This window comes from Simochromis diagramma, unplaced genomic scaffold, assembly GCF_900408965.1.
Source record: "Simochromis diagramma unplaced genomic scaffold, fSimDia1.1 OVJJ01000802.1, whole genome shotgun sequence".
In the NCBI taxonomy this organism is placed as follows: domain Eukaryota; kingdom Metazoa; phylum Chordata; class Actinopteri; order Cichliformes; family Cichlidae; genus Simochromis; species Simochromis diagramma.
This window is the reverse complement of record NW_024387492.1, coordinates 7753287-7777661: the sequence shown is the minus strand read 5'-3', so window position 1 is coordinate 7777661 and position 24375 is coordinate 7753287. Positions and strand designations below refer to the sequence as shown.

The following is a 24375-nucleotide window of genomic DNA, read 5'->3' as shown; positions in this document are numbered from 1 at the left end:
AGGTAAAATTACTGAATAGTTAACCAGTTCAAAAAGTTTTATTCATTTGAAGCAGTACAGCTGCAGCAGTTGTAGAGATTTTACTTTTACAATGATTCAGAGAGCTCACCTCATGCTTCCTCTGAAGTAAAGGGCTATATTCAAATCTTTTTGGTAGTAATAAAATATACATTTTTACATTTATAGCATCAAATATATAACAGCATGCCACATGTACTGCTGGTAATGTCCTGCAGTACATAATCAAGACAAGTTTATTCTTTAGTGGTACTGTTAGACAGTGCTCAAGTCTGAGGACCCTAATGCAGATCATTTGTAGGAGCTGAGTGAAAATGAAGTGTAATGGCCTGGTTCTAGAAATATAGTAATTTCCACCTTTTGTCTTGCCATAGTGAGAAGTGGTATGAATTATGAGTTGCATTATTTATAACTGCGTGACACAAATATTTGATGATTCATACTGAATTCAAAAAAAGCCACTGGGGAGTTTGGGCAAAGGGCCAAAGCGATTGAGCTCATGAAGCAAAGTCACATCATTCCTTCTACACTATGTTAAGGCCAAGGAATGTCATAATTAGCAGCATCTGTCAAATCCTTGGAAACAAATCTGATTATTTTAACAATAACATCAGTAAATTCATTCAATCCAGTTTGGATTTACTTGGCCAAAAAAAGTGGCTTACAGGCAGTGACAGGATGTAGAATAGGTGCAACTGTGACAGGGTTAAAATGTGAATGAATGAAAGGGCATAACTTAATAATGAAGCACGTTTTTGTAAATTTGAACATAAAGACAATGACGACAAATCATTTTATCTGTACAGCAATTTGAAGAAAAATCTGAAGTTTATACCCTACATTTTCAGTTTTCAAAGGACAGTATGTTCATTTTTGTCATTATTAAACCTAAAGTCATAATACTCCAGCACCTGTTCCACCCCAGTAATAACCTAGTTTAAACACTGTAGAAACAGCAAAATATATTACATGACATATCTTTTTTGCATTAGTCTTAATACAACTTCATGCACTGATATCATTCCTGTAGCACACTTTATTTCTCACATTTCTGCAGAAACATTACCTTGTGAGAACCATAAGGTTCCAGTTAGAGACAAAAATTCATAAACGAAGCTAGATTGGGGCCTGAGCTAAAGTCCCATCGCTGATCACAATCTGTCTACAGAAAAATAGTTCAAAAACGTTCAAGTATCACAGCTGCTGACTGACAGCTGATCTTAGTTTTTACATTTTTGTCAGTTTCTCATTCGCGCTCTCAATCACGCACATCACAAGACTATACACACTCAATGCCCTCCTGTGATTTCAGGACATTCATTTAAGAATCAGGGAAACCTGTGGCTATACACAGAACATACATGATGACCAAGTGTAATCATGTTCAGATACAGAAAAACAAGCTTTGCCCCACAGAGTGCAGGATGAGGGAAGAGTAATCTCTCTCAGTGATGCCCTTGCAAGATGTTTGGAGACACCATCTTTGGGAACAGTGCTCTTCTGTCACAGGAGAGGAAGAAAGGAAGAATCTAGTCCTGAGAGTTGTCCTACTGATTCAGTCCAACAGCTCTGTACTTCACCTCTCTGTTTGACCTCTCCTTCATGTCTGTGGGTGTGGAATCGTCATGTTGCATCAGGGCATCAGGCAACATCTGCAAATCAAAGGAACAAAGAATTTAAAGCACAGGACATATAATATATTTTCTTCATTCACTTCATTGTAAATAAAATATGGTCTTTCAACTTGCAATGCTTGAGCTACTATATTGAAAGTGCAATACTAGGTCTTCATAATCTGTATGAGCTTCTTGGTATGAAACAAAAATGAATAAAACAAAAACAAACAGAAAAACAGAGCAGCCTGTAGCAGCGATGAAGCCATGTGAGAAACGTGTGGAGGACTGCACCAATAAGCTGTTCTCAGGTCTGCTCAATCAATTCTGTGCCAATAGCTTATTCGTGTCCTGGTTTCTCTTAAGCCTAATGGGAAAACTAATTGGTCAGTGATGCTCGAAACAGTTCTTCTTCTTGTTAACTTTTTTATTTAAAAAAAAGACATCTTCAGGAGCTTATTGGTGCTCTCCACAAATGTCCCAGTTTCTCATTTGACCCCATGGGAAAATTGCACCTCTACTTCAACATAACTGCTTAGATACTTTGAAAGTCCACAGTGATGTCTCTGTACATGCTTTAATTTACAAGAATTGATTGAAGAGTCATTCTGTAAGACTAGAGTTACACATGAAGAAGAAATATTTGAGAAGATGCATCCCACCCTGGGTGTCCCTTCCCGATCTGTAAGACACCCTCATCTTTCAAAGTCCAGCAAAAATTAAATAACTCGATTTTTTGGTAAAATGTGATGCCTCAATCTGAGATACCCCTGATGACATCATTTTGACACTGCTGAGGTTTCTTTCATAGAGCTTGCAAAGAGCCCACCAGAGCCTCAGAAGACATGTCACAAAATTTATAGAGGACATTATTCATCAAGTCAGGTTTGTAAAGACAAGATGCGCACACACCAAGAAGTGACCAGATTGAATGACAGTCTCTGTAATTTTATCAAAAGGAAACTAAGGGAGGAAGAAGAAGGGGATGGGGAGTAATGGGATAAATGTAGGAACTAGTGGCCAATCAGAGAGTGGATGCCTTCTCACACCTGCTCCCTGCTGGGCTGATATATCGTCTACTCTGCTTAGAGGTTTCAGTAGACCATTCTCTGAGAAGGCTAGGACAGGAACTCTGTTGTCCTCCTGCTGTTGCTGTTGCTCCTCCTCTCCTTCAGGAGGAGACAACCTGGAATGTGAAGGCAGTACAAGCACCTCTTCAAACTCCCCATTCTCCCTAAAAACCAAAAAAAAAAATAACAGTGTCAGACCTGATGACATCACAAGCAGTATGGCTGTTGTATATCATGGCTGTTGACTGTACCTCTGGTCAGGATGGCTCAGTGCTGTGGTGTTGGGGTTTGGGGTGGGATCTGGTTGGCTTAAGTTGCCGTTACTATTGTGTCTTGGCGTCTCAGTTGCTGCTGACGCAGCAGGAGAGGTCGGGTTCACTGATGGTGAAAGAAAATCAATCTCGTGTCAGGAACAACAACTGCAGAGGATATCTTTTGACGACAATCTGAAAGATATATTACTGCAAAGGTAATTATAAAAATGATATATTAAATTACCTGCATTGTCTCCATTTCTGACCTTCTGGTGATGAAATGAAAAAAAGGAATTAATACTCAAAGATTGTTCAGTTGGATAGTTGTTACACTTTTGTTTACTCCATTTTCCCTCTGGTCTTTACCTTTTCAGTTGTCTCTGAACGCCGTGTTCTCTTCATGATTTCCTCAAGACGCTGGAGGGTTAGAAAAAAGGAAAAATGCTTTAATGTACACTGTACCTTGCAATTTATGCGTGTTTATAATGTGAGGTCACGTTACCTTCTTTCTCTCCAGTCGTTCAGCCTCCTCTTTCTGGAAGTGCCTCTCTCTCTCCTGCCTCAGTCGCTCTGCCTCCTCTCTCTGTCGAGCCTCTTCCTCCTCTTTCTAATGTACACAAAAGCATTTCATCTTATTAATAGGTCCATAGTGCTCCAACGTGTTCTCGCCCTCGAGTGTGTAGCAGGCATATCACAGATATACATAGGATGTACTCTCGCATTAAAGCCTGGATGCACCTGGAGCTGCAACGATGGGCTCTCAGATATAAGAGGTCTGTTTTAAAGAGCTTCAAAGTGTGATTTAGGAGGCTGGAATTGGGGCGAATACATAAGCAGTACATTTTTCTTTTGCCTGGAAAGTACAGTTTATGTTCCCTTTGAGAGTTTAGGGCGGCAGAATATATTTGGTTAGGTTTAAAAACAGACTTTTCCCTTTTGACAACATTAACCCTGCACATTGAAAAATTGTGATTCCTGCCAATCAGTGCCCTTACATTGCCAAGAAGCCTTTTACAAGCATCCATATGAAGTTTGGGAGTGAGACATGTCTCGTAATTTGCCATAACCTGGCGCATCACTGTAGTTATGCTAAAGAGAACATCTGTGTGTGTCTCTGCATCACCATCAGGTCTGTATTTGACACCCCGGGAATGAGAACAGGCTGAAAGTTCCAACAGCAGACCTGCTGATTTTTGTAGTTAGCTCAAAATGCCATTTGTGGCAACCACATAAAAACAAAACAAGTCAACATAAACATCCGTAATCTCAGACCTGTTTCTGTAGTCTCTGTGCCTCTTCTCGCTCTTTCCGAAGTCTTTCTTCCTCTGCCTTTCTCTCCTCTTCCTCCTCCTTCTTCCTCCTCTCCTCGGCCTGGCGCTGAGCCTCCTCTTCTCTCCTTGCTCTCTCCTCTGCCTTTCGGCGAGCCAACTCCTCCTTCGCTAATCTGGTGAGACACAACCAAGTCAAAAATGATGCAGCCTTTCTGCACTACACACTCCCTCTCATGCACATGCTCACACAGCCCAGCCTGCACACCTTGCCTGCTCCTCTTGTCGCCTGCGCTCTTCTTCCTCCCTCTCTCTCTGCTCGCGGGCCAGCCGTCGTTTCTCGGCCAGGATACGACTCGCCTCCTCCGGGTCTGTGGTGCCCGCTGAAGGCTTGTGAGCTGGTGGACTGCTTACACTCTCTAGAAGGCATCATAAAAGTTATGCTGACCAGTGTAATAAACTGTAGCTGTGAAACAGGTGAGAGATTCATAACTCACCGCTGGTTGCCGTTTGCTCATTCGAGCTCTTGTTCTGACCCAGTGGCTGAGGTCGAGGCTGAGGAGGGCTGAGGACCTGCTCATCATCCTCCTCTCCTCTGGGTGTTGAAGGGTGGGAACTCTCAGGTGTGATCCTGACAGGACGAAGATTTCCAGGATCTTCTGCCCCTGGAGACTTTAGTAACTTGGGGGTTGGAGGTCGCCCCACTGGTTTCTGTGGAGGTCTGTGAGCAAAGGAAGTATATATTTAAAAAAAAAAAAATAGTCATCATTCGAGCATATCAGCAAAATAACTGCCACATTACATTTCAAATAAAACTGTAAAACTCAATTTCAGCTCCAAATATTCCCCATTTATCAAATGTAATATCCACTGACCTGCCAGGAGAGGGTGCTGTCACTTTACCGCTCTTTTTGATTGGGGAAGAGGAGCGCTTGCTTGGGGGCAATGAGAGAACAGGAGCAAGTGGAAGTGTCAGGTTGCTCCATGACTTCCTGACACTGTCACGGTCTTTTTGCCGCTGTTGGTTCAGGAGATACGGTAAAAACAAAAGACAACATGCATGAGTCAAAACAGGCAGTTTTTTTTAAAAACACCACCAAGTAAGGACCCAGGGAAGCAAACAACACATTATCATCAAAACTGCTCTTCCAGAAAAATGTCCTCTAATGCAACACAAAGGTAACTGGATGGTTTAGAAGGTGCCCTATAGATAGTAGCCACACAATATGATGACGAGTAACAGGATTAGGCTTAGATTACCTCTGGCACCAAACTCAGAAACAAAATAAGAAAAAACAAAACACACTTAACAGGTCACAAAATGAAAAACAGTCTTTTTAATTTGGAGAAAAATAAATAAATAAATAAAAAATCACACTGCATCCATTATCTGTACATTCTCACTGACCTTGTATGAATGATACACCAGCGGTATTCTGGAGTGGGTGAGAGTTATCAGTTCACATGCACAGTGATATGTTAGTGCGTGGGATGCACGGCATACAAGGGGCCTTCTTTCTAAGATCTTAACGGCATAATAAGCTGTCACGAAGCAGATGAACAGTGGATGCAAGTGTGTGTGATGACAGATACTCTAATCTATTGTTTGATCAGAAACATAATCAATTTGAAAATGACAAAGTTGAAGAAGTAGAAGAATTAAATGTTACTCGGTGCTTGAAAAAAATGATTTAAAAAAAAAGATTTACGTCAACACGTTCTGTAATATCAGTAGCAGGAAATAATGATGAGTTGCTTTTTGTTCACAAATATTATTTCCCAGATATTTTGTCATGAGCTGATGAAATCTACCTGTGTTGTTCCGGTTGTCCTCCTGCGCGGGGTGTTTAAAGACGAGGAAGCTGCGTCCCTGCTGAGGTTCCTCTCCTGGCTGCGACAGTGAGGCAGTGGCTGTGCCTGCAGGGCCTTGAAGGACATTGAGCCCATGGGGTGGCAGGACACTGAGCGAGGACACACAGGCATGGCTAGGGTGATGTATAAGGTGGGAGTATACAGTGTTTTTGAAGAAGGTATTGATTGGGGTAGTGTGAGAATTGGTAGGACACCAATAAGTGTTGGATAAAATGGATCACAGAGGAAAAAAGATCAGGAAACAAAGACAGGAATGAGAAGGAATCAAGATGAATAAAAAATAAATAAATAAATAAATAAATAAATAAAAAAGGAAAGCCATGGGTTGAAGAAGCCAGCGCAGGATTGAGAGGAATGAGGAGAATATTTATGGTAGGAACAGAGAAGAAAGAAAGAAAGAAAGTATTAGTGCTACTAAAAAGTGCAAACAGCTGTGAATGTACTGCAACCATCACCTGGCACTGTCTGACAAAGACTGTCTATGTGATGTAAAATAAGGATTTGGTTGGTTGATTAGGGTTAGTAAAAACAAAACAAAAAAAAAAAAACAATCACATTAAAAAACTTAACACAATATGCTTAAAGATATTTAGATCAGGAATGGTTTGCCAAACCATTACTTGCTGTAAAGAGTCCCAGTGTTGGAAGCATTTCTACTTTGTCACCCAGTTAGAACAAACTATAGCTATCCACACATTAGACCCAAAACCATACAAAGCAAGCAAGCACACAGAAACAAAAACATCTAAATACATGTAAGAAATGCTCTTCACCAGCTGAAGATGATGCTGAATGTATCAAAGAGGGCAGAATAGAAAAGAGTGAGTGAATTCAAGTAGTTCACCTAGAAGTTATTTCTTTCCCTTAATGTAAACAATGATGGAACACACACAAATGATCTAAAACTCCCTGCTGCTGTGACAAGGCATGGCATCAGTAGAGGAAGATTTCCTGAACAGATCACTTTATCTGTTTTGGGGGACGTATGTGCATGTGTGTCTGTGTGCGTGAGCTTTGGGTGCCTGATTCACGCTGTTAAAGGAAGTTTCAGACAGTGTAATGCTTTAAGTCCAGGCAAATCAGATTAGCATCCGAAACTGCTTGGGTCAAGAGACCAAGCATAAAAGAGTATATATACTCTTTTTAATAAAACCTCTGCCTTAGATCAAGAGAATCTTGATCTAAAGAGCCAAAGGGCTTTAAATGTTTTGTCTTATAAAATCAGTGTTGTGTGTTACCTGATTGGTCTCCTGACAGACTCACTGCACTGCGGCTGCGGGCCAGGTAGGAGTGTGTTGGCTGCTGCAGGCGGTTCACCATGTTGCTCTCCCATGGCGTCAGTGGAAGGTGGCGCAGTCCTGAACACACGCATGTGACATGTGAGCTTTGATAAGAGCTACAAATACAGAGTACCCACTTATTTGCCTAAGCAACCAATCAAAGCAGATTATAAATTATACATATTTACTGCATTTTCCCCCTTTCCCAACATGGTCAAGCATTGCAGGTTAGAAATAAAGTGAATCTGTAAGCATGCACAGACTGCCGTGCCACACCTACACCTTCATGCACCTGTTTAATTATGAGAGGCAGCAAACACCGTGGTATGAAGAGCAAACAAAAGGGCAAAGACAAACAGTGCAAGATAAACGGACACATGGCATTTTTAAGAAAATGATCTTCAAGAAATTTCAATTTATCTGGGAAATCATTCAAGCAAAAAGCTTTCAGTTTACCTCAAGTAGTTCGGAGAAAAAGGCTATTTTAATTAATTAATCTCCACGACAACCTGATAAGTAAGCCAATTAAAGAAGATCCGGCACAGTATGAGACAAAACGTGCAGTGCTTTGCAGGTGTCAGCATGCAGGTCAAAGATACATCTGGGCTGAAAACTGTAGCAATAAATGGGTTTTTACATTTCTATTACTTTATATATAAAAACATTGATGTTTGAGAGTTTTTTAGAATTCACTGAGTGATGCTTCACAGTGCCTCAGTGTGCGGTGTCTTCTGATAATATAATAATGGGAACAAGAGCATAATTATAATTTTCTGACTAATGTGGGTGACAATTTTTCAGCCAGGATAAAAACAGCATACAGTGTTCCCACAAAAACAAAAAGATTATCCTACTGAGGATTAGAGAAAGGGGTCACGTTAGAGGGGGGTAGAAAAAAATCTTGATCCCTCAGATGAAATGCACAAATGCCAACACGTGTGTGCTGGACTTTGGGCATTTGTTTCAATAATCATAATGTATATTTATACATAAAAGGATATTAGATCAGCTTGTCATGTCATGGTAGGCTCTCCAAATCAAAGTTTCTCTTGTCAGAATATTACATTTAAAATTTTACACTGACAAATTTCTACAAAAGTAACAGATTATTTTACAGTTTCCAGCCCAAGATCTTTTTTGTTGCTTGGAACATAGTTGGAACAGTATAAGAGACCAAAAAAATTCCCACAAGAAACCTGTGTTTTTCTGTTGGCTGGTCTTTCCCTGATGCAGGTGGGGTTTGGACTGAGCTTTGTTTATGACAGGGGAGGAGACTGTTCTCATCTGTAAGCCTGTCAGCAGCATACAAACATCAAATGATGCATGACCCGATGATTAGACTTCAACAATGACTTCAGTAAAAGCTCAAACTCGGAAATTTGCTTATTTGCTTTCTTGCTGATTACTTCATGCAAGGATTCATTTAAGTCTAACATCTGAAAAAAAGACCAAGTCAGCAGTTTGTTAGCTTAGCTTAGCATAAGGCAAATTTTTTATTTAGTGTTTTTCAGTTTTATTGTTCTTTTTGTCTTCATTTTAATCAAATAACTTCCTATTTTACTTTGTTCATATTTCACACTGTCTTGGGCCTGTTTAATGGTTTCTGTTTTGAAGTGTAGCTTTATTGTAAATTTGGGAAAAATTCACCTAAAAAGTATGTGTGTCCAATTAAAGGTACAGTTATTGATGTTTTTAAGGTTATTTCATAAGAAAGAAATGATAAAGTACTCATAAATATACATTATATAATAAATATACAAATATACATTCATTATTATTCATTATCTTCCAAAAAATTGATGCATTCTCATAAACTTAGAATTAATCCATTTAAAATATACCGGGCCGGCCATTGATTTGTGGAACCCTTCATGTTTCCCCACCATATTTGAATACAGTGACCGAGAAGGACACCTCCCTTCTGACTAATCATGCTTTACCTATCTGGCTGGAGACCGACCACATATGTAGTATGGCAAAGGCAGAAGAGAAGTTGCAGACATTCATGCCATGGAAGGACATTGGAGGAATATGAAAACAGAATTCTTCTGACATCTAGCAGTGAAAATTTTTCTGCATTGTAATAATATTTAATCTTCTCCTGTTAAGAGTGTTATCTGATTTAAGTTTGGATTCTGGTGTTTCTCTTCCATTCTTTAACTAAGCTATGTTAACTCTCTGCTGGATTTAGCGTCATATTAACTAAATGGGAATGACACGCTACATAATACATAGTTATAACATAAAAAGTGTGTTTCAGTCACATAAACATCCCAAATCTAATTAACTAATCACAATAAAACAATGAGTGCTTTACAGCCTGTCACAAGAGACTACTTCATAACAATGGCAAATTATACAAGATGGAGTCAAAGGCTGACCATTGCCAGTGGATGTAATGAACTGTATTTGTGTGTGTATATTTATTACCTCGATCTGGTGAGTGCAGGAGTGTGGCAGAGGAGCAAGAGAGGCGCTTGGTAATGACAGGGTCTGTATGCTTGGATAAATTCATTGTGGACACTGAGCGCCTATCAGCATCTAGAATACAAAAAAAAAAACAAAAAACATGACAAATGCATATCAGTTTTATATTGAATTGGTGAAATTTAAGGAGAGAAAAAGGGGAAGAAAGAGAGCTGAAGTCAGTCATCTCTCTGGGTTTCTCTATTTTGGTTAATTCAGGTTAGGTATGAAAAACTACCAACTTGTTGCTAAGACAGGAAAGATATTTAAAAACAGATTAGTGCTAAATGGGTCTTATGTCCTCTAAAATAAAACTAAAATGGCTTGAGTAAATGATCCTGTGCCTGGGGATATAACTTTACGTCACACGTGAACTGCTACATGCGAGTGAAATAGCAAAACTACATGTCGTGCCATTCACACTGGCCTACATGAAAACTAAAGAGAATGAGCTAACACAGTGCTGAACAGTTACAGTGCTAAAGCCAGCGTTCTAACGCCAGCCAGCTAACCCACACAGTGCTTTTATATTCACATTGGGATGTCATTCCGTATCTGTAGTAGAGACTGAAAGCACTCTGCATGTGCTCCAGTCCAGCAAGGTCGAGTGGATAGAGGAAAGCTGACTCGACAAAACCTGGGCCAGGAGGGGAAAGGACAATGGCAGAGAAAACAAAGAGTGTAGAGCAGGTAGAGAGCGAGCCGAGAGTGGGAGGGAGAGAGAGAGAGTAAGTCAGGGAGAGAGAGAGAGTTTGAATTTGAGAGCAAGGGGGGGGGAGAGAAAGAGAGAGAGGCAGAGAAGGGTGTGAATACGCAGTAACAACAGAGGGCAGCGGATCTGAAAAGTTCAAATATAAACATGGCAGAACAATACTGACACGCAGAGGCAGGCAGACATATTTATACAAGAGAGGCACTGACAGAGACACGCATCAGGTGTATGAGCACCAATGCAGAGGGGGAAAAAATGGCTGTACAACTGACTATGTCTATGGTGTGTTGTGCTGTGTGTTAACAGGTATTGTGTTATATATATATGTAAGAGTACCAGCTGTTGTGCAGGGAGTGTTTGTCTGCAGAGTTCCTCCCCAAGACCAACGGTTGGCCTTCTGTCTGGTTTTCTGGCTCTTCTCCATAGTCCTGCGAATCACTGCCTCATGACGAGCCTACAGTCAAAACAACGAGAACATCAATGGCAAAAAAACAAACAGCCATCCGACATACCAAGTGCTAAGCAAATTCTCTCTCTTCATTTCTTCTGAATGACTTGAGTGCTTTGACTGCACCCAAAGTAGCAATACATGGCAGATAGAATGAAAGAAATGCCAACCTATGTGCTGGTGCTAAAGCTAAAGCTGAGGAACCATAGACACTTTCTAGGCTGTAGAAATTGGAGTCCACTGAAAGTTGAGGTACGGTGGGCATCTGGTGGCCCAGTAGCAGTAGTAGTAGTTTCCCTGTTCTCCTACAGTCCTTGTTTCTAAATTTATAACGTTCCTATAAAATGAAGACTTAGATCCAAACCTAATTTCCTTCTAAGATGTAACTCTTTACTCGTTGAAAGCCTACTGAGAGTAACCATTGAAGCGGTTTGAACTGAGTGCTTTCTGTCATATTTCAGGCCTGCTTATAAAATAAAATGACTGAGTGCATCAAAAGTTAGCTACCCTTTGACATCTCAGCTATATACTGAGATGTCAAACCTCATACAGGTGAGGTTGTCAAATATCATCTTTATGGAGTAAAAAGTTAAAAACCTACTGTATCAATAGAAAAAAAAAACTATCCAGATTTATTATTACTATTTATGCAAAGTCATCAACATGTGCTGCTACAGTGTCATGTTACAGATCTTTGACACATCAATGTTCTAGTTCACTAAATCAACAACTTAATTAGAACGTCAACTCGCTGTAAAGTTAATTACTGCTGGACAGGAAATCTATGACTACTTCACAGATCTGCAATTTTTCTTTACATTTTTTTAATACGAGAAAAGGAGTGGTTAAACACACAAATACAGTATCCATGTCCCCCCATCCTCCCTGGATGGGTGTTTCAGAAAAAACTTGGAAGCAGGTGGCAGGTAAGAGGTTAGCCTTTGTGTGTTCACGAGTGTAACACTCAGGATGCACAGTTGTGAACGAGGGGAGCGTCAGTACCCTGTCTTCCTCTATTTTTTGCCGACGTTTCTCCTCCACGGCAGCCCGTCTCTTTTCCTCCTTTACCCGCTGCTCCTCCAGCTTTTTCTTTCTCTCCTCAACGTGTTTCTCATAGTGCTGCCTGGCTCGTTCCTCACGGGCCTGCCACTGGGCCTCCTTGGCAGCTGGCGCATGTAAACATAATAAACAATTTGTTTGAAAAAAGAAAACAAAAACAGGCAACTTGCACACAGCAAAAAAAGGCTTATAGCAGTAATGTGATGTGTCAGCTGTGGATCATATGAGAAAGCTTTAGCTCTCAACACAACGCAAACGCCTCAGCCCCTTACTTGGGACCAGAGGTGCGACCAGTGTACAACAGTGTGAAAAAAAACCCACACTTAAAACATGAATAAATAGGCAATGACTTCCTAAAAGCCATCTGTTGTATTATATTGGTTATACTGACACACACACACACCCTCTAATATCCAAAACACCAGCCTTTCTGAAAGCTGTCCCATGGACTGTCCCATTATGTAACACGGAATCCATGGCAACAGGCCGCCTGGCTTGAACCTAGCCTTTATGTAACAGCCAGAGAAACTGGCACTTCACCACAGCTACCAACCAAGTTCAGTCACAATATGTTGTGGGAAAGACAAAAAAAACACCCAAAAAAAGATAACTTTTATTCTTCTCTCTGTCAAACTCACAAGAACGCTCACCATTCTGTTTTTCACGCTCCTCCCGGCGCTCACGGGCCAACCTAAGTCTCTCGTCAATCTTGTTGAAGAGCAGCGAGTCTGCAGCACAAACAACAGTGAAGAATGTTAAAGGCCTGACAGACAAAACAGTCAATGCTGAGACACGGTACAAACTAATCTCATTGAAATATATGTTAATGTATGTGGGACTCACCTGTTTTGGTGCCAGCATTGTTACTGGGGCTGTTGCTGTTGGTGGTGCGACTAGGTGTAGGAGTGGGTGTAGGGGTCAGGCTGGGAGTGTAGGTCTGCCCAGAGCCTGCAGAGCTGGGACGGGTGGTTGAAGACACGGTGCCATCCTCTGACTTAAAGTGAGAGTACGATGCTGCAAAGAAGGACAAACAAGTGTCACATAATAAAACAACAAAAGAAGAGACAAAGTGGGAGAAAACACGAGAGATACAGAAAAATACACGATAATAATTGCACATTAGGAAGCACCATCAGAAAGACTTTCCACAGCTCCTCACCCAGAGCTGTAATAAATGTTTTCCCACTAAATAAAACCCATTCAACAACACTTCAGCTGAACATTGTGTGTAGAACAAACTGCTGCTTAAAATAAAAATGAACATATTCAACCAAATGCTTAAGAAATAGCAGTTTACCATCAAAAAATTTCAAATGCATCAAAAATCTCTGCAGGTGGTCTCCGCGGCATTTTCAGGCTTTGCAGAGTTGCTTAACAGAAAAACAAAATGCAATAAAACAATATGCACTTCACTGTCTTCCTGCTATTCATAGATGTGGCCATGAAGTTGCAGTGTTTCCACCAAGCTCACAGCTAGGCTATTGATTAATTGCACCATAGGGTGACTCAGCGCTTTCAGGTTAGCTTCCTGGACACAGAGCGTTATACTGGCTCTGATGCAGAAACAGATGAACCAGACGCATACATTTACACGGGTAGGATTAGAAAAATTGTATACTATTAATAAATACTGTAGGTGTACTAAGCAAGCATTCAACACAGTCCTTTCCCTGTGTGTGGTGATAAGAGAGAGACTCCTCAGTCTCCACAGAGACAACCTGTCCCACAAACCCAAAGACCAAAATAAATCATCCCCCCTGACTAATCTGATAAACTGAAAAAGATGGACTCCACTTTAATTATCACAGCCATCATGCCCTATTCTACACAAGTCTCTCTATCACCTATTTCTTTTCTTTACAGAAAGAGGACAGGATGGAGTACAAGTTTCATATCTAGAGTTACAGATGGAAATCTGTGTCTCAATGAATTTTATAGTTACATAACATTAAGAGTAAACACTGAATCATTTCTCAACATCCTGGCTTTTTTGATTGATTTCATGCTACTATTTCCTTCCAGGCTTGTTTACAGTACTGTGAAAGTGTCTCATTTCTTTATATTTAGTTTCCAAGCAGCCAAACTTGTCTGTGGTCTTGAAGTGGTCTTCTCCAGACTTTCTGAAGGTCTTTTAAAGTTGTTTTTTGCTTTTTTGTTTTGGGGTTTTCCACTCGTTCCCTCCAGTTCTATTACCTGGTCATTTTAGAGGTTTGTGTGTCTGCCTGTTAAGGCACTTAACACTGACCTATGAATCGTTCAGTTTTAAAATCAATTTAAAGTTGTATCTTTGGGGACTTTGTTACTACCAGCTGGTAACAAGAACACAGTCTGTTCCTCTTTATTTTAATCTATAAAAAATAAAAGCTCATAACAGTCTGACAGGCACAATTGAATATTTTTGCACTAATAAGGTGATTCAAAAACTGCTATTAGTCAAAAAGCTTCGCAGCTTTTTGTGCAGTGAGGACAAAAGAAGTGGCAGGCCTTAAAACAACAACAATAACAACAATGAAAAAACCTACACTAGATTAACAACAGCTGAAAATTACAAGAAAGCTTGCACAAACCTAATACTGTATTTCCATTTACGTTTGCATGTGTTCTCTTGACTCACTGCAACAATTCCCCATTTTCCTAGCAAAATGTAAGGGCATGAGGTGTGGCTTAAGAGTTGATAAAGATTTGATCAAGGACTGAGAAAAAATTGGAACCTTCTTCCTCCTAAAAGGTAAAAGAGAACATCAGTCTGAACACAAGTTCCACTAACTACTACTTTCAAATGCCCTTTTTCATTTGCAAGCTGATCAGTTTTAGTATTTTAGAAACAGTTTCCTCCTTTCACTTTATTCTCACTGTACTTGGTAATTTATGATATTTTGTTTTGCAGAAAGTCTTATGAATCTAAACTGTCACTAACGTCTCCATCCAAACACCTCGAGAGGTTTTTAGGGTGAATCACAAAGACCAAGGATGTGAGGGCATAGCTGCAGACGGATTGTATGTCACAGTCTATGGAACATCTACAGAGGTGTGTACACAAGCATTCATAGATCTGCCCTGCCTCGGGTAGACTGGCATTGGAAGTGGTTTAATATAGGCTATTGTTATGAGAGGAAAGGCTGGACTGGGCCACGTAAAAACAAGTCTGGTCTGTTTATTCTCTTCCCCTGAAATCCTTTTCCTCAAACAAAAGATTCAGTTTATTGAATGATGAGGATAATACACTGAAGTCAGATACTTAACGAGACATACGTGAATGGGCTTTTGGGTAAACAAAAAAGATGGCTTAAATGAGATGAAGTCAAGTCTGAATGAAAGGCCAGGAGCTCCTGCAAATGCATTAAAAGGCAAAGTAATGAGCCTTTTCATTTATACAAGTTGACTTCAAGTTTCATGTTGTGATGGAGTGGGCGTTTTAATGATCCGAGTGGACTACCGCACAATGAGCCAGTAGGTGACTGTCAAAGACCACAACCAGTTTCTTTAATTTGACAGCTTAAATTGATGCACTTCACTTTAATCAGCTGGGAACACTTAAAACTACATAATAAGAAATAACACTTCTTATAAAAGTCAAGACAAGAGAGAGACACTTTCATCCCATGTGAAATTAAATAACATTAGCAACCCGTCCAGGGTGTACCGCGCCTCTCGCACCCAAACTGTAATTAGATTCAGTACAGATGTAGGATTCTAAGTATGAATCTAAGTATGAAAAGATGAATAATTGGCCGGTTTAATCAATGAACCACACTCTCACAGAAATATTCAGAATACAAAGAAGAAGAGAAAAGAGGATTGCCTCTTAAACTATTAAAAAATTACTGGAATAAAGGAACTGAAATTTTGACATTAACAATGTGGCCCATATTTACACAACTTGATTTACCTCATAAATATTTACTGTAACTCCGAGCTAGATGTCCTTCAGAGCATTTGCAGATAAAAGTAAATGGAGAACGAATGCATTCCTTCAATTCCTATACTTTGAAAAAGGTGCAAGCATGTTGTACAATATAGTCACGAAAAGCAGTTAAAGCCTTTTACTTATAACAATCAGTGGAATTTGATAACCGGACAAAATTTATCTCCACATCTCTGGTTCATACGTCTTCTCATTGTTTCCTTTGTTCAAAACATTTTTCCAGATGACGCAGTCTCATCATAACATTGGAAATCTGCACTGTCTGTGTTTTTTCAGCTGAAAATATTACAGAAAAAATACTAATATGTTGGACTTGTGCAGCTTATATCCTCTTACTGCGTCTCACAGACTCACCCATCTGTTGTAGAGGTCATAAACCGACAAACCTCAAATAACAGCGAGCATATTTGCTTGTGAGCAATAGACAGCAGCTTAACAGCCTTCGCAAACACACCAAAGTCAGTTTCTTGTGTGACATAATTCCACTTCCCAGTAATAAATGTCTGGCTACACTCATGTCCACCACCTTTTGCTACACTTTTATATAAGATTCTTTCATATTTTCAACCAACTGTCAACCAGGAACATAAGAATCTACACATACTAAACCTGAAGTCCTACAAAAGTCTAGATTCAAAAGATTAGGACAGACGTACAAAATATTTTGGTTTCACTCCAGCTGACGTGATTTTAAGCAATGTCTTTATGAGTATGAGTTCTTAGTGTTTAAATTCATATTAGGCTAACACATATCCTTTTGAATCTTTGGTAAATGACCTGTATTTGTATAGCGCTTTAATTAGTCCCTAAGGACCCCAGCCCATTTGAAGCCCATTTAGAAAAAAAAGAACATGGATCATCTGAACTGACAGCAAACACCTTGTATTAAAACTGACAGCACGGCAATGGTTTGATCTCAAATGAAATATTCGAGGACAAAGCCAAATCCAAAGCATACTGATGCTGGTGCTTTTGTAGTCCTGTTCATTCCCAATTAAGTACCTTGTACTAGATGAGTGTGGATTTTGCTAACCAAAAGGGCTAAAAACAAACCAAACTTGCAACTAAGTCCCATATTTCAACTCCTAGCAAACAGGACCATTGCTGCAAGTCAGTCTTGTCACTTCCTTTCTTTTGTACGCTGTTTCAATAGTTTAAATAAAGGCAAAACAAAATTCTGGGTTTAAGGCTTTACCTGGATTGTGGTTCATAATTCCAAGATTGCACCTGCTGAGCTCTTGGCAAGCATCCCACTCTGACTAGTCGAATCGGAGGACCAGAAACCACATTCCTACTTCTTGAAAGCATCTTTCACTGAAAACAGTGACCCAATGAAATCCATGTTGCAGTGAGGTGGAGGGGGGGGCAAAGAGGGCAGTCAAAAGAAATCCATCCAAAACTCAACTGTTTCCAGAGTAAGAAAAAATGGGAAGTGAAAACGAGAGGGTGAGAGAAAGAGTGAGAGGTCAGCTGTGGTCGGTGTCACTGCTGCTGAGAGCCAGTGTGTGAGACAGGTTGTGGCAGCTCTCCAAACCCCATCCTTTTGTCCATGTGTATGCATGTATATTTGTGTAACAAGAGTATGTGTGTAACAGAGAGTGAGACGTGAGAGTGTCACCGTTTAATCTGCCCGCCCCTCCCTCCGTTCTGTTGCTTGCATGTATGTGTGTATGTGCATGCACGCTCCCCACCCCCAATCTATCTGCATTCATTGCCAGTCAGATTAAATGGTCAGAGTTAGCGATTAATGCTCCGCTGTCCAGGCCAGCGGATAGCACGCTGTACGGCTCCTTTCCTTCCCTTCAGCCTGAGAGGATTAGCTGCTGCTAATGCTAAGCTAAACTGTAAGCCCCAACCACCAGAGGAAAAAAAAGGGGGGGGCAGGAATGGGAGTGTTCCTTTATAGCTCGAGGAGAGGCACTCAGGCCTGGGTAACAGGTGCAAGCACGCTGGCTTCTGCTTTTTAGTACAAAAAGCTGCACTCACTGCACGCTGCAGGGCCAAGCTGCAAATCAGATCATGGGAGGAAAACTGTCATCCAATACTGGAAAATTTTGAATGTTCCCATCTTCAAAAGTTTTCTAAAAAATTTTGTTAGTACAGATTTTTGCTCGACAAATTTTTCACTGACACTAGAGTATGCATACAAACCAATGCCCTCAAATAAAGTCATCTTGTTTACTATTAACAATCAATGGCAAATGAAAATCCACACACTTCTTATAGCTCCATCAACCATTTGACTTGTACATGAGTAATGAAGCCCGTACCATTACTGAGAAATTACAGGCTAAGGTCAAAGTAGAAAGAACTATTTGAGACAAAACAAATCAGTTTAGTCTAACAGTCGTGTGTTGAATCAGTCCAATCAACAGCACCCACCATGTCTTCATAATAAAGATAACTGTGAAAAAAAGCAGCTCCTTCACAATTTCAGACTTCACAGTAAACCCAGCAGTTTGCTCTCCTTCCACCTGTTTCAGTCATATCTTACATGTATGTTTGCTCCATGATGCAACTACACATCCCTCAGCATGAGATGGTTGGATTCAAACAGGAAATGCAATTATCTAGAAATGAAACTAGCCACTTTGTCTTGTTCCTTATATATAATGTGGCATATGCATGATTTGTAGAGTCAGTCTGTAATACTACACTACTTGAAGAAAACCATCTAGCTTTGTTTTTTCTACTAAAAAACACTGGTCACAGCATCATCTCAACATTAGATAAGGCATGAAATTAAATCTAACACTATATCTTTCTGAATTGTGTGAAAAGGGAAAGCTAACGTGCGGCACATTTATGCCTGCTCCAACTGTAATAGCATCCCGACTGCTCTGCTTACTAATTCATTTAGATCACATGTACAGTGAGCCGCACCTCCATTCTCATCTGCAGTCCTTGAGTCAATCTTGCCCTGTCAGCTGATTTTCACTCACACAAACAGTAAAACTGTGCTTCCTCATCACACCTGTCAGGCGCCTGTCTCTGGATGGCTGCGCTTCACAGTTTTAGAGGAGTTTTCCTTTGTAAAAGCAAACTGTGCACAAATCAAACAATTACTACATATTGCTAGGGGTATCAACTCCTACCTCTTTATTCAACATCATTAGCCTTGCATGTAGACACATTTGTCTTTAATGGACCACATTTTCAGATCTTTCTTTAAACTGCTGCTGTGACTCTCTGGAGTCTGGTTAAACATCTCTGTGCCCCAAGAGCTTCTCTGCCCCAGATAATGCTCTCTCTCTCTCTCACACACACACACACACACACACACACTCTAACATTTTAAGTCAGCGCAAACATCACAGTATTTAAGGGAGAAAATGTAGTTTACACTGCTCTCATTTTCTTTTCTCATTTTCATCCATACCTTTTGTCTTTCTCTTGCAAGCATCTCTTCGTCTCTGTACCTCCTCCTCCTCAGTGATGGTGAAAAGTGCTGGGATAGCTGAACGGTTACCTCGCTTCCTCAGCCTCCACTTCCCTTGCAAACACCCACCTCCACCTCCTCTTTCCCCACGTCCTTTACTATCTGGCATTGCCTACCCTGTTGCTAACCCTTGAGCCCCAGCCTAACTCACCCAACCCCGTCCCATCCCACCCTGTGATGCTGGGTGAGGATGGGAGGTGGGGGAAGAGGTCTGTCCTGAATGCCAGAGGATGATGATGGACGAGGTCACCCCTAAAAGCCACCTTCTCTAAGACGTAGGTAGCTAATAGCTAGTGCTAACAGCAATTTTCTTCAGGTTGCTGCTCTGACTTTAAGACAGCAGGAAGAAGCGACAGAGAGAAGAAGAAACATGAGTAAGGAGATAGGGGAAAAAAGGCGGTAGAGATGGAGGAAAGTAAATGTGGTGGATGAAGGAGAGCGTGGAAGAGACAAACAGAGCAGCTCATTGAGCCAAGTCCATACTCCCTGCAATGGCATAGAGAGAGTAAAACAGAGTGAGAGAGTCTCTTGTAGGATGAGCTCTTGCAGTCTGGCTTAGAAAAGAAGACTTAATCCACGAGACTGGCTTGGTCGAGAGCTGTAAGGATTGTGCTTCTTTTGACTCCCGAGATGCCGCCTCTGCTGTCACTACTTTTACTGCATTCCTTTTTCTCCTGCTTCAGCTCTCCCTTGCTAGGTCTATTGTGTGAATGCAAACTTGTCAGAAGAATCATATCACCCAGGCAGTGACTGCACAGAGCACACACACACACAAACACAGAGTAACTGAGGAGAGCGGGGTTTGTTAAAATATTCAGTGCGAATCCAGTGGTGGAAGTTGAGCCGGTGCTGGCAAAGGGTTTCCCTGACAACAGCAGCACATGGACCAGTGACGCATGGGAAGTGAGAGAGCAGAGGACGGACACGCTTTAATGTGCTGTACACAGTCACACACACAACTAGGGATGCACACACCAAATCAAATATTGCAGTACAGGAGCTGCTTCTGTGGAAGGGGTGTGTACAGAGAGCACATGGTATATAGCCCCACCCCACCATCCACTTAAAGAGCCATCAGCCATTTAGGATGCCACGGCGATGTACGATGAGCGAGAACATTCATATGTTGCTGCAGCTTCACAAGAATGCAGAAGGAACAACACGCAGCACATCAATATTTAACCAAGGAACATTATTGCAGTTGCACTGCATCTACAATAATGTTGCAGTGCAACTTTATTGTTGCTTGGCTCTGTAGCCAAATTCAGAACCTTTAAAAGGTGACACAATATGGCAGATGCAATGAAAGGGAGGGTGAAATAAAAGGGGGAGTATTTCAGTCTTTGAAGGCCTGGATAGTAACACTACAAACACCAGGCTCAACTTGTATTACTGTTAATGCATCCTTGAGCTAAACTAATATGGAGATTAGAGAAACAAGTGCGATAACTTGCATGCTGTGAAAAGCCACGTAGCCACTAAAGTTACAACTCCACTGTTTCTTTTACTTTATATGTACATAAGCAAAAGCATTAAGTATTTCCTAAAATAATTCCAAACCACTACCTTTTCCACTATTCCTTCACTATATAAAGGAATTCAGGACAAGTCCTGCTGTCTCATCTCCTCAGAGAGCTCACACTTCACAAACGCACACATTCATGAAAGAGCAATCTGATCTTTGTCCCTGCAGGAGGGGCAATGCTGTAATTCTACACTCAGACTTTAACCTGATAGGATGGGTAACACACCCTTCTCACACCTACTGAATGTGTGTGTTAGACACAGACATTTGAAGAGAATGGACATTTGAATACAGTAAAATGAAACCAAGCAAGTGAAAAAAAAAAAGATTTCGTTTATTGTTAAGTTTAATTGCTAACCCTGGGTCTGACATGTTGGGGGTCCTGAATGACATAATGTTTGACATAGTGTACAATTAAAGTATAACAGCCGAGTTGTATGCAAATTTAACCCAGAAGTATTGAGTTAAATTTCTAGAAAATCCCATAATGTGTGATGGATGGCCAAACTGAGAGCGAATCTGGGAAAACACCGCAATCACCCACAGAAGTAACTTTTTGTGCAGGCAGAATGCAGGGCAACTCATGAACAAAGCAGCAAAAAGGATGATTTGGGAAGCAGGTAGTAATGACAGGAGATAAACCACATCTTAGGAACGTACTTTCTGATTGGATCAAAGCTGCAGTACCTCTTTATAAATACAGAGTTAACAACATGTATTAATTAATCTGTGCAGTGTTACAATGCATGGATTAGAGGTAATTGGCAGTAATTTTTTTGTGAGCTGCAAAATAAATTTAAAATATGAATTCTTTCTTTTAGTGTCTCATCCTCTGTATCTGTATGTATGACTCTTGGTGGCTTTAGTTGCTGTCTAACTGCAGGTCAAGCTAGGTCAAAGCAGGGGACATTTGTGGAACAGCTGAGCTTAATGCTATGTAATCCTAAAGCAAGTAATCTCAACTCATTCAAATCAATAAAATGTCATGCCCACTGTGCACCCATTCTGCCTACGATATAGTTGTCAGGGCTGCTTGTATCGCAGTACGTGAACATAATCACTCTTACTGTAATTCATGCAGCAATAATTCTTTGCATACTTAACTGGGTTCCAGGTCTTTATAAAAGCACTGGAATACTGTTTATGCAACTTTCTGTGTGCTATAAGGGACTCTCACACCTATCCAAACCCTTCATCTAAAGTAATCTGCTTTTTATACATTTTCAAGAAAAACTGAGTGAAGGTGCTGACCTTTGCCTGGATGCACTGTGGATTAACATGAACAGTTACTTTTAACTTCTGAAGGCAGCTTTATATAAGGGACACACATTTAAATGAACACTAAATCACTGGGATTTTTGCTTTCCACAATAATTAATTAATAATACACCACACATCTTTAAGCTTTTCATGTATTTTGAAATTTTCTTTTTTTTTGAGACCTGGAAAGTAAATGTACCCATGTCTAAAGCACTTTGGTCAGCATTTGTTTTTTCAGCGCACTATTGCCTTTAAATAAAATAGATGCAATAGTCAACAGAATAAAGTTTAAACATTTTTCATAGTGCATAATTAATTTATTTTCATTTCCAAAAAATTCTTAATTCACTGGACAGAAAAAAGTATCGATCTTTTCATGCTAGTATCGATCTGATACCAACACTTAGGGTTGGTCCAGATACTATCGATATTTGGGTCGATCCGCCCACCTCTAGTTATTACAGCTCTGCCATTAGGAGTGAATGGGAATCACCTGCTATATCGTTACTATTTGAGGAGTGGCTAAAAGTGAAGCAAAGGGGTGTAAGATACGGGAGATCTCTGCCCTTTGGCAGCCAAAAAACCCAACATACTTTACATACTTTTACAAGATCACTGATAGGTGACATTTCCGGAACTGACAGGCGTACAGTTTGTATGTGTTGTATTATTTCTCCAAAGACATTATACACACATTGACCTACAAGCTAAAAATGCACTTACAAGGCGACGTGGCCATTTTAAGTTGTAAAAATGAATAACGAGAGTATAAATGATCATGTTTGGGGTATTAATAAGCCAACTCAAAGTTCAAAAGAATATATAAATCCACCTGTGAGAGCCAGAGAACAAAGCTGTAGCCTAAAGACATATTCTATCTATGCCAACCCGAGAACAACCTGCGGCTCATTTTCATTAATTCACCTGTCACGTCAGCTGAAGGTGGATTTCGACGAAGTGACAAATTGTAAGCAACAGGTGTCTGCCGAAGCTCAAAATGTCTACCAGCTACAACACAGACACATAAAAAAGGGGTAAAACAAAAATAAATAAATAACTATTACAGCAGCTTACGTAACAAGTCGTGTTTGGTAAACGTAAAGTAACCGGTTGGGTGAGTTGGTTGATAGTTAATCCCACTCCCGTGACCGACCGGCTCCGAGTCTCTCTTTAGCTCAGAGTCAGTGTTCAAAAACAGACCCACTCAAGCACCCTTCAGTACTTCACACAACTGTTATTCCCCCTTAAGAAGAAGAAAAAAAAAGTTTTGTCAAAGTAAAGTTTCCTGTTGGTGACAACTCACCTTGGGACTCCGGAGGAGATGTGTCGCTGCCATCCTGGTCCGCCATTTCTCCTGACGTCAGCTGAGAGGGATCAGCGGCAGGAACCCGAGGGAATGATCCTGAGACACACCGGGACCGGGGCCCCTCCCACGGACAGGTGGAGGGGACAACGAAGACCAGTATCAGATCAGCAAAACAAACTAGAAACTAGTAAAAGTTACATGAATGTGTAATGAGTAAACTTTAAACTACGCGACTTAATTTAATTCGGACTGCATAAACCTCACATAGATCCTGGGCAACATATAAATAAACCTTTAATTGAAAAAAGTTTTTTTTTTTGTAGTAAATCCACCTGAACTTACCCTGAGTTTAAAAGGAGAGGTTTAGAAGGCAGAAAGAGGCGCAAGCGAAACAGGGTGCTTAAGATGAAGTGTTATACTGACATCTGGTGGCGGTAAGGCAAAGTGTCGATAAATGTTGAAGATAAAGCACACACTGTTATTCCAGACCTGTCATAGCTGGTCAACGTAGAATTTATGTTTTCAGTCAAACTTACACCATAATACTTTTCACATGTCTAATCAGTCATCTGACTAATCAGAAGACACCATATTAAGAGTTGGTATGGAGAAAAAAATAATGAAATCTGAGGCTTTTTGGTCGCTTTTCTACGTTGTAGAACATAAAGAAAAAGATATAACAAAAATGACTTTAATAGCTGAAGATTCTGGCTTCCTGCATGTTGAATGTGGGTTTATTTACCTTATTTTTGTTACAGCCTAATTTAGTCTTTGAGGTTAATAAAATAAATAAAAGTTGCATTATTTTCATTACAAACAGTTTTATATATGTATCACACATCTGGAAACAGCTATGCCTT

The 24375-nt window shown here is 40.4% G+C and overlaps 1 protein-coding gene across 5 annotated transcripts; it reads right to left on the bottom strand.

Annotated features, from left to right (window-relative positions):
• Window positions 1-22: 22 nt before the first annotated feature.
• On the bottom strand, window positions 23-23936 carry map7b (microtubule-associated protein 7b). 5 transcript variants are annotated; one of them, XM_040017802.1, is made up of 20 exons: window positions 23858-23936; window positions 23513-23699; window positions 12904-13074; window positions 12711-12788; window positions 12004-12167; window positions 10890-11007; window positions 9806-9916; window positions 8572-8667; window positions 7334-7453; window positions 6036-6208; window positions 5099-5241; window positions 4721-4944; window positions 4492-4642; window positions 4228-4399; window positions 3458-3562; window positions 3322-3372; window positions 3200-3224; window positions 2953-3079; window positions 2681-2865; window positions 24-1670 (listed from the first exon to the last, which is right to left on the bottom strand). In XM_040017802.1, the coding sequence occupies exons 2-20, from the start codon at window positions 23556-23558 to the stop codon at window positions 1660-1662; spliced, it is 2271 nt and encodes a 756-aa protein (XP_039873736.1). In that variant the 5' UTR covers window positions 23559-23699; window positions 23858-23936; the 3' UTR covers window positions 24-1659. The 5 variants fall into 5 exon arrangements, with proteins under 5 accessions (XP_039873733.1, XP_039873736.1, XP_039873734.1 ...); XM_040017799.1 differs by lacking the exons at window positions 23513-23699; window positions 23858-23936 and adding an exon at window positions 19365-22473 and having other exon boundaries at window positions 23-1670; XM_040017800.1 differs by lacking the exons at window positions 23513-23699; window positions 23858-23936 and adding an exon at window positions 19365-22475 and having other exon boundaries at window positions 3200-3221.
• Window positions 23937-24375: the final 439 nt, after the last annotated feature.